Source organism: Octopus bimaculoides, chromosome 8, assembly GCF_001194135.2.
Source record: "Octopus bimaculoides isolate UCB-OBI-ISO-001 chromosome 8, ASM119413v2, whole genome shotgun sequence".
Classification (NCBI taxonomy): domain Eukaryota; kingdom Metazoa; phylum Mollusca; class Cephalopoda; order Octopoda; family Octopodidae; genus Octopus; species Octopus bimaculoides.
This window is the reverse complement of record NC_068988.1, coordinates 43,983,669-43,993,988: the sequence shown is the minus strand read 5'-3', so window position 1 is coordinate 43,993,988 and position 10,320 is coordinate 43,983,669. Positions and strand designations below refer to the sequence as shown.

The window sequence follows — 10,320 nt, the reverse complement described above, 5'->3', positions numbered from 1 at the left end:
TATATATATATATATATATATATATATATATATATATATGACGAGCTTCTTTCAGTTTCCGTCTACCAAATTCACTCACAAGGGTTTGGTTGGCCTGAACCCAGAACAATATGGTTGGTAAGCAAGCTACTTATCACACAGCCACTCCTGCGTCTTGTTTGAAGGCTGTGTGGTTGAGGAATTTGCTTTCTTAACTTCATGGTTACAGGTTCAAGTCTCACTGCATGACCTCTTGAAGAAGTGTCTTCTATTATAATCTCGATCCAACCAAAGCTTTGTAAACGGACTTGGTGGATGGAAACTGAAAGAAAACTGTCGTGTGTGTGTGTGTCTTTGTATTGATATTGTGACATAGTTGTAAATGAGTGTTATTGTCATACAAACTGTCTCATTGATTTCCAAAATTTTGTGTTAGCATGTTTTGGCCACAAGGAAATATTACCTTGCTTGGAAACGCGAGTGTTGGCGACAGGAAGGGTATCTGGCTGGAGAAAATTTGCCTCAATAAAACTCCATCTGACCCATGCAGACATGGGAAAGTGGATGTTAAAATGATGATGGTGACGATAAGACTAGGGATTGTTTGAAGATTTGGACTGAAGGAGTTCATCTCTGGAGTTAGTTGTGATGAAAGTTTGATGAGAAAGTTTCTTGCGGGAGACTGAATGTATTTATTTATAATAGATATTTGCAAGTATCACAAGTAGCCTAACCAATACAATATTGTGATGTCACTTATGTCTAGTCACTCATATGTCACTGCACTGTGTCCATCTTGCAAACTATGCAGCAATAAGTAGGTATTCAGAACTTGCAGATAACTCACTGCTGTAAGCGGGAGTAGCATTGTAAAATTGATGAGTGTTACACTATGTCACACTTGAACTGTGACAACACAACTCTAGCTTCAGTTCCATCATTTCCCTGTCAGGGTGGACTCAGCTGATGCTTGTGTTAATATGGCTTGTGGTAGCTGGTTGCTGGAGTTGCTTGTGTTGATAGGATTTGTGGTTGTTGCTCGCTGAAGTTGCTTTGTGTTGGCACAGCTTTTGATTGTTAGTTGTCGAAGTTGCTTGTATTAACATGGTTTGTGAAAACTCATTGCTGAAGTTGCTTGTACTGACATGGCTTGTTGTAGTTGTTTGGTGAAGTTGCTTGTGTTGATATGGCTTGCGTGAGCTGGTTACTAAAGTTGCTTATATCATTTATATTTGATGGCAGTAATTTGGTTTTTGAGAATATAAGTTGTAGAAGTTGGTGTTAGAGAATATGTATATAAGTTGTAGAAGTTGGTCACAAACTAAAATGATACGATCTGTTGATGACTGTTTCCAGGTTGCCAAGATGCCACATACCCATCTCGGGAAACCACAACGCAGGAGTCATTCCAATTCAGTAGTTGTTGCACTTCAGGTGGGTACAGCTTTCTTATGTTACTACCATCTTTCATACACCGCTACCATCTCCATCTTACACCAGTGTCACCAGCATCTTCAACAACACCATAAACAATCTCCACTATTTTTCACTTTTATTTCTACAACCATCTTTACAATTAGTACCTTCATCTTTACCATCATTACTGCATCATCACCATCATTGTCATCACCACCATTACTACCATCATATTCTAATATAGTCATCTTCATTGTTTCTGCTGCCACTACTTTCACCATCCCTGAACTGGCGAAGAGGCATTTATGCAGTTGATTGGCCTCCTAGAAATAGCAGCTTAAATCTTCCTCTCACTCTACCATCTTAAATTAAGAAGGATGCAGAGGCTATATTGAATAATGTAGTCCCTGATATGAAAAAAACATGGGATGGTCAAGTTTCGATTGCCATTGCTCAAATGTTTGCTCTTTTATGGCTGATCTGAGACTAAACAACACAACCACCACCACCACCACCACCATCACACCACCATCATTATCGTCACCACCACCACCACCACCACCTTTATACTCATCTTTAGAAGACCATCACTACTCTATAAACTTGCTGATATTGATCATTCAGTTTCAGTTCTTGTAGATGAGTTATTGAAGTGGTGTGTAATAGAAAGGTGTTTAGCAACATTGCATTAGCATTCCAATTGCAATCTATGTTAGCAACTCTACATTGTTACTTAGTTACCTCCGCCTTAGCCAAGGTGGAGTTATTGTTTTCAGTTGTGTTTGTTTGTTTGTTTGTCCGTAGACAAGATATCTCAAGAACTGCTGGATGGATTTGGATGAAACTTTCAGGGATGTTTGGCCTCGTGACTGGCACGAACTGATTAGATTTTGGGATCAATTCAGTATGAGACAAGGATTCTGGATTATTTTTCCAGTTTTTTTAACTTAATTTTTGAGAGCGGTTGGGTTCATTTTCAGTATCCTCATTTGTGAGAGCAGTCGAATTTATTTCAGATATTCTCATTTTAAAAATCATCTCTGGCTAATCGTTGAGAGGACTTTGATGTTGCCTTGGCATAGGTTTGCGTTCTCTGAGTACTCTTGTTTATGTTTACTATGTCCCAGAAACTACCAAACCATTTTCTGTACATCTGATGCTTTGTTTGAAATCATGCACATCTATTCTAGTAATATTCCTTTCTACTATAGGCACAAGGTCTGAAATTTTGTGGAAGTGGGTAAGTCAAATACATTGAACCCAGTGCTCAACTGGTACTTATTTTATCAACCCCCAAAAGGATGAAAGGCAAAACCTCAATGGAATTCAAATATGAATGAAATGTTGCTAACAATTATGCTAGCTCACTCTATGCTAGTAATATTGCATTTGCATTGTTAGTTAGCTACTACTTACTGCTTTTTGAGTTGTAGGGCTGGCTAGATTTTCTACTGAGTCTATCTCACTGCAATGTTAGCAACTATGCATAATTTCTCTGGTTTCTGTCCCTGCAGTAATATAGTCTCATTCAGCAATTTTGCATATTTTCCATGACTATAAGCTATGTTAGCAACTTTATGCTGTCTTTGTAGCTGTAAACCAAATTAGCAAACTTACATTGGCCATAAACCAAATTAGCACTGTTACAGTCCTTTAATGCAATGTTAGTTAACAGCAAAATTTTGCATGGTTCAGTATCTTATGCAACCAGTTATGTATTTTTCTCTTTCTAATTGCAGTCAAGATTAGCAACAATGTCTAATACCTTCAAGGAGGTTTTGGAAGACCACACAAGTGTAAGTGTTGATGTTTGTTAAATATTTTTGTTCATTTTGTATATTTTTGAACACCATGGATATTCATTTATTCCCTCTTCCTACACACATACATTCATGCCTCTTGGTTTGCAGACTTAATGAAGAAATTATTTATTGGAGCTGTGCAAACTATGCTATGGCTTAGTAGGTAAGGTACCTGTGTCTTCATGTCTGCATTGTGAGTTCACATCCCACTACAGATAGCACAACTGACTCTACTAACCTCAGATTTCTTATTCATATACAAATTACATTTATGTCAATTGTCATCATCATCATTATCATCCATACCCGTTTTCCTTGCTGGCATGGGTTGGACGGTTTGACCAGAGCTTGCAAGCAGGAAAGCTGCACCAGGTTCCAGTTTGATTTGGCTTGGATTCTATGATTGGATGCCCTTCCTATTGCCAACCACTTTCCAGAGTGTGCTGGACAGAGTGCTTTTTATGTGACACCAGCACAGCTGCTTTTATGTGGCACTGGCATGGGTGCTTTTACATGGTACCAGCACAGGGCTCTTGTATACCAATCTTCTGGGAGAATAACAGGGATTACTATATTGAGGAAAACTCACTGGTTTCGTGCCTTGCTGCTTTGATTTCAACTCTTCTCAGAGTTGGTTCTTCATTTCTGTGGTTTATAAAATAAAACAAAATTCTACAATATACACTAGGTTGATTAATTATTTTTTTCTACCATAGTCACAAGCCCTGAAATATTGAAAGAGGGGCACTTGTTCTATTACATTGACACCAGTATTCAACTGGTACTTATTCTATCAATGAAAAGCAAAGTCAACCTTTGCAGAACTTGAATTAGGAACATAAAGCTAGAAGAAATGCTGCTAAGTATTTTGTCTGTTAGCCAGAGTTGTTAGCTAACAATTCTACCAGCTTGCTGCCTTAATGATGATGATGATGTTAATGATGATGATGATGATAATAATAATAATTATAATGATAATAATCCTTTCTATTATAGGCACAAGGCTTGAAGTTTTGGGGGAAGGGACTAGTTAATTACATCATAATAATAATACTCAGATTGGTACTTGGGTGTTAAGTATCTTGGAAAGAAACCCTGTGAGACTTTGACAATAGGTTGCTGTCCACTCTTACAGAATTAATCAGAGAAAGTAAAACGGAGTTCTGAGAAGTGAAGTGGGAATAGTATTAGTAATTCTTTCTAATTTTTGACACAAAGCTAGAAATTTTGAAGTGATGGGACGAGTCAATTACATCAACCCCAATGTTTGGCTAGTCCTTTATGATGATTTCTTTGTAATAAAATTGATTTTTGATGTTTGATCCTAATCTTTTCTTTGTTAGTTGAGTTTTTTTATTATATTAATTTTATTGTGTTTAAAAAAAATTGATTAATGCTGTGTTTATTTTTGCTTCAAGAAATTACAACAGGAAAAACAACACACTGAATCAATGACAATGCCAACGAGGACCAACAGTAAGTCACTTTGTTGTTTGTAGAACATTAGATAGAGCTATGCAGTTAAGGTAGATATGGACATGTGATTATGGTAGATATAGCCCCCTGGAGTGCCCCTGGACTGGCTTTTGTGCGGGTGGCACATAAAATACACCATTTTGAGCGTGGACGTTGCCAGTACCGCCTGACTGGCCTTCGTGCGGGTGACGCGTAAAAGCACCCACTACACTCTCTGAGTGGTTGGTGTTAGGAAGGGCATCCAGCTGTAGAAACTCTGCCAAATCAGATTGGAGCCTGGTGTTGCCATCTGGTTTCACCAGTCCTCAGTCAAATCGTCCAACCCATGCTAGCATGGAAAGCGGACGTTAAACGATGATGGTGATGATGTTTTAAGGTAGATATGGTTATGTATTTGAAATAACTATGTGATTGAGGTAGATATGGTTATGTTTCACTTAAATTAGCCAGGTGTCTGACTTAAATATGACCATGTGTTTTAAGTTAGATATGGCTGTGTTTAAGTTGGATATTGTCATTCGTTTAGGTAAGATATGGCCATGTGTTTAAGTTGCATTTGTTTATGGGTTTCAAATCTTGCCATAGGTATTTCTTGATGAGAAATGGAATGTGGCAGGTTGACTTTCCATTGATATATTACTACAGCGACAACTGTAGTGCTCCTAGGACCAATGCATTATGGCTCTTACTTAACATACAATACACATACATGAGTACTCTTCTGTTGACTTGCATTGTGCATTATCACAATTATTAACCATTTAGCATTCAGGTAACTCTGTCAAATATAATGCTTATTTGATACCTGGTGCTTTGCTGTACTCAAGAAGACCTGTCCTTCACAGCAGAAATGTTAAGGCTACTCCCCACTGATGAAGAGGATTGGTATGCAAGAATTGTGTACTAGTGCCATGTAAAAAGCACTCATGTGGGTGCCGCTTAAAGGTGCTAGTGTAGTGCCAAGTTAAAAGCACCCAACACATGCTGCAAAGTGGTTGGCATTAAGAAATACATCCAGCCATAGAACCAAGCCAAATCAGACTGGAGCCTGGTGCAGCTCTGGTCAAACCGTTTATTCATGCCAAAATGGAAAAGGGATGTAAAAGGATGATGATAGTGACATTGTAGAATAAGAGTGAGAGATCAGGTCTTGATGGCTTAAACGTAAAACAGGCAGAATATTTTGGCCAAATATGACCAGTTGAAATGCTAAAGGGTTAAGTAATGATTTGTAAGTGGTAAACTGACAGAATTGTTAGTCTATTGGACAAGATAATTAGTGGCATTTCTTCTGGCTTTTTACAATCTGAGTTCAAATACTGCTGAGGTCAGCTGTGCCTTTCATTTTTCTAGGGGGTTGACAAAATAAAGTACAGTTGAGTATCACAATAAGAAAGAATTATGGGTTTTGTGTGATAATTGTACTATTGTACTATTAGTGTTTCAAAGCTAATAATAGCTGGACTCAGTCATCCTTACGGGAGTACTGCAGCTGTTTAGGGTTTACATCATCCTTAGATGCCCTTAAAGCACAAGTAGCACTAAGAAGATTTGTTGTGGATTCTCAGCCATATTCTAAATACTAAAAAAATCCCAGAAGACACCAGTGTTAGCTGATTAAATCACCCCCAGTATTTGATTAGCATTGTTTCTTATCAACACTGAAAGGATGAAAGCAAAACTAACCTCAGTGAGATTTGAATTCAGAATGTTCAAGGCCAGAAATAATCACTCTTAGACATTATGTCTAACACCATTATGATTCCGATATTCCAGACATGTTTATACATTAATACACACATATACAAACATTAAGCAAATTCTTGTTTGTTTATATTAAAATTTCATCCATCTTTGATATTTTGTGCAGATTCCTTAATGATGGAAGAACAACAAGGTGATCTAGTAATTAACATGGACTCTAATGATGCTCAGAGGAGGCAGGACCAAACTCATTTAGTTGAACAACGTGTAAGTACATTCTTCTTCAACTTGTGATCTTATCTTGGTTGTTTAACATCAAGTAACATACTGAGATTACACTGGTTCTGTTTTTTATGTAAAGCTCAAATAGTTGTATCAATTTAGACATTAACAGCTCAACTGTTTGTTGCTGTTTTTGTTTAATCCCAGATTAACTCTGATTCAGCAGATCTGCCATCAAATGCATTCTAACCACTACCATCACTTCTCCTTTCTATGCATGGTATGTCTACTATTGCTTGATTCCCTTACTCATAGAACAGGCAACCGTTTAGGAATCTTTTAATAATATTTGGAGGTCACATTGAATTAAATTTAATCTAATATGGTTGCACTAACGAAAATTTTATTAAATAAACACCAAGTACATTTATTGTGAAGATGTGTGTCTTTTCTTTCTTACTTGATTTCATCATTGGACTGTGGCCATGTTGGAGCATTGCCATGAAGAATTTTTAGTTGAATGAATTGATCTCAGTACTTATCTTTTTTTAAGCCTGGTACTCATTGTATCGGTTACTTTTGTTGAACTGCTAAGTTATGGGGATGCAAACACATCAACGCCAGTTGTCACTCAGTGGTAGGGGACAAACACACACACATAAATATATATGACAAGCTTCTTTCAGTTTCTGTCTACCAAATCCACTCACAAGGCTTTGCTTGACCTGAGGCTATAGTAGAAGACACTTTCCTGAGATACTACATAGTGGAACTGAACTCAGAACCAAGTGGTTGGAAAGCAAGGTTCATACCACACAGCTATGCCTGCACCTATAAATATTACAGTAAAATATATAAATGCAAACTGACATTTTTTGACTTTATATTTTTGAAAGAATAAATATAATAGAATGCAATGAACAAAAATGCATTTTTTAATGCAAAATTTAGACTTTTCTTTCAGAAGATTTCAAGCGCTGCACTCTTGATCAACATTCTTGGATTTTTCTTTGTTTAATTAGGATGCATTTCTGGAGGAACGAGAGCAGTCCGTGCAGAACATCAATACCACAATTGTTGAACTGGGTACGGTTTTCCAACGTCTTGCCACAATGGTCAAAGAGCAAGAAGAACTGGTACACAGGTTGGTATTTACTGAGACACAATTACAGGTCTTCTTTTGAACTTCCTTTGGGAAGAAAATATATATTTCTTATGTAATGGGAGACATAAAGGTGGTGCTCCAGCATGGCCGCAGTCAAATAACTGAAATAAGTAAAAGAGTGTAAAGACTGTGAGGTTAAAATGCTGGTCTTCTAAGCACATGGTCATACATTGAGACCATACTATTACCTATGTGAAATGGATTTGGATAATATATATAAATAAATATCATCACCATCATCATTTCGTGTCTATTTTCCATGCTGGCATGGGTTTAGATGGTTTGACAGGAACTGGTAAGCTGGAGAGCTGCACCAGGCTCTAGCCTGTTTTGGCTTGGTTTCTACAGCCGGATGCCCTTCCTAATGCCAACCACTCCATAAAGTGTGCTGGGATTTTATGTGCCACCAGCACAGGTGCTTTTTACATGTCATTGGCATATATATAGAGATATATTCTTTTATTCTTTTACTTGTTTCAGTCATTTTGACTGTGGCCATGCTGAAGCACTGCCTTTAGTCGAGCAAATCGACCTCAGGACTTATTCTTTGTAAGACTAGTACTTATTCCATTGGTCTCATTTACCAAACCACTAAGTTACAGGAACATAAACACACCAGTATCGGTTGTCAAGTGATGTTGTGGGGACACACACACATACACACTCACACATACACACACACACATATATATACACACATGACAGGCTTCTTTCAGTTTCCAACTACCAAATCCACTCACAAGACTTTGGTCGGCCTGAAGCTACAATAGAAGACACTTGCCCAAGGTGCTACACAGTGGGACTGAACCTGGAACCATATGGTCGATAAGAAAGCTACTTACCACACAGCCACTCCTGTGCCTATATATATATATATATATATATATATATATATATATATATATATATATATATATATATATATACACACACACACATGTGACGACACATGTTCATGTACATGCCTCTGTTTGCTTGACTATCAGCAGGTTCTACTTTTGTTTTCTGTTTCAAGTTTGAATTGTTTGTAGTAGGAAGGGTGAAGAAAAGTAAGTCACTATCTGAAGAATTTGAATGAATTCAGAATAAAAAGGGACATAACTAAAATCATTTTGTTAGTCACTCCTAATGCTTTTATTTACAGCCATGCCCTTATAATAATAATAATAATTTCTAACATAGGAAGCAAAGTATAGTCACTTATATTGATCTGTAGTGCTTGATGGGTCCTTACTTTACTGGTGATGAGAAAATATGAAAGGTAAAGTTGGCTTCATCTGAGTTTAAAACTCAGAACATAAAAAGGCATAACTATAAACCACAAGGTATTGTCTTCATCCATCTACAGTTTCTGTTAACCATTTATCCTTATCAGCATCATCATTATCATTTAATGTCCATGTTCCGTGCTAGTATGGTGCAGTAGGTTCAAGGACTGTATCATTCTCCATTATCTGCTCTGGTGTCTGGTGGTTGGATGCCCTTCCTAATACCAATCATCTCTGTCTAGGGGATTAATTGATGTAATCAACCCAAGTGTTTCACTGGTACTTAATTTATCGCCCCTGAAAGAATGAAAGGCAAAGTTGACTTTGGCATAATAATAATAATAATGATAATTTGTTAGTTAAGCACAAGGTCTTGAATTAAGAGGAAGTGGACAGTTGATTATATTGAACCGAGAACTTGACTGGTATTTTATCGACCTGGGAAGGACAACAGGCAAAATTGATCTCCGGGGGATTTGATCTCGGAATGTAAAGCGCTGAAACAAATACTGCATGGCAATTTATCCGACTGTAATGATTTGACCAAGCAACAATAATTATAATAATACTCATTGTCTCTTTCTTTTCTTCTTTCTTTCTCTCCTTCTTTAACCAGGATTGATTCCAATGTTGGTGACGCTGATATGAATATTGAAGCTGCACACACAGAATTACTGAAGTACTTCCGGTCCATTTCCACAAATCGATGGTTAATGATCAAAATATTCATAGTTCTTATGATAATTTTTGTTTTCTTTGTCAAATTCATACTGTAATTTATGCGATAAAAATAACTATTATTATTATTATTATTATTATTTTATAATTAAACTATAAACAATTATATTTACACTCTTCATAGATTGCTGCTGTTTGTCAGTTTATTTGTTTTTATTTTTGTTTCTTCATAAATGTTGGTTCTTGAGAATGTGAGATCACAGATGACAGAGTGGTTCAGGTACTGGCTGACCTGACAAGAAGGTCAGTAGTTCTAATCTCAACAACACAGCTAAGAAGACACTTAACCTTTGAATGCCTTAATTCATTTAGCTGTAGATAGCTCTCTGGCATGGCTGTATACTTAAGAAGCTTGCTTGAAATCATGTGTTTTTGATTTTAGTTGCACTGCATGGTACCCTGGGCATGTGTTTGTTTGCTATAGCCCTGAACCAGAAGATTCCACATCTACTTCGAGTTTGAATTGTTTGTAGTAGAATGGATGATGAATGGTGAAAGTCAATATCTGCAGAATTTGGATAAAAAGGGACATAATTGAGAACTGTTTGTT

General features: G+C 36.9%; 1 protein-coding gene across 3 annotated transcripts in view; it reads left to right on the top strand.

The window, feature by feature from the left end:
• The window catches only part of LOC106868264 (syntaxin-5), a 51,662-nt gene extending 41,769 nt beyond the window's left edge, over positions 1-9,893 (top strand). For all 3 annotated transcript variants that reach the window (XM_052970076.1, XM_052970077.1, XM_014913449.2), the window contains exons 6-11: positions 1,336-1,413; positions 3,135-3,191; positions 4,616-4,673; positions 6,544-6,644; positions 7,622-7,743; positions 9,649-9,893. In XM_052970076.1, coding sequence (XP_052826036.1) covers positions 1,336-1,413; positions 3,135-3,191; positions 4,616-4,673; positions 6,544-6,644; positions 7,622-7,743; positions 9,649-9,808 — 576 coding nt within the window. In that variant the 3' untranslated portion in view covers positions 9,809-9,893. The remainder of the gene's footprint in view (positions 1-1,335; positions 1,414-3,134; positions 3,192-4,615; positions 4,674-6,543; positions 6,645-7,621; positions 7,744-9,648) is intronic.
• The last annotated feature ends 427 nt before the right edge of the window (positions 9,894-10,320 follow it).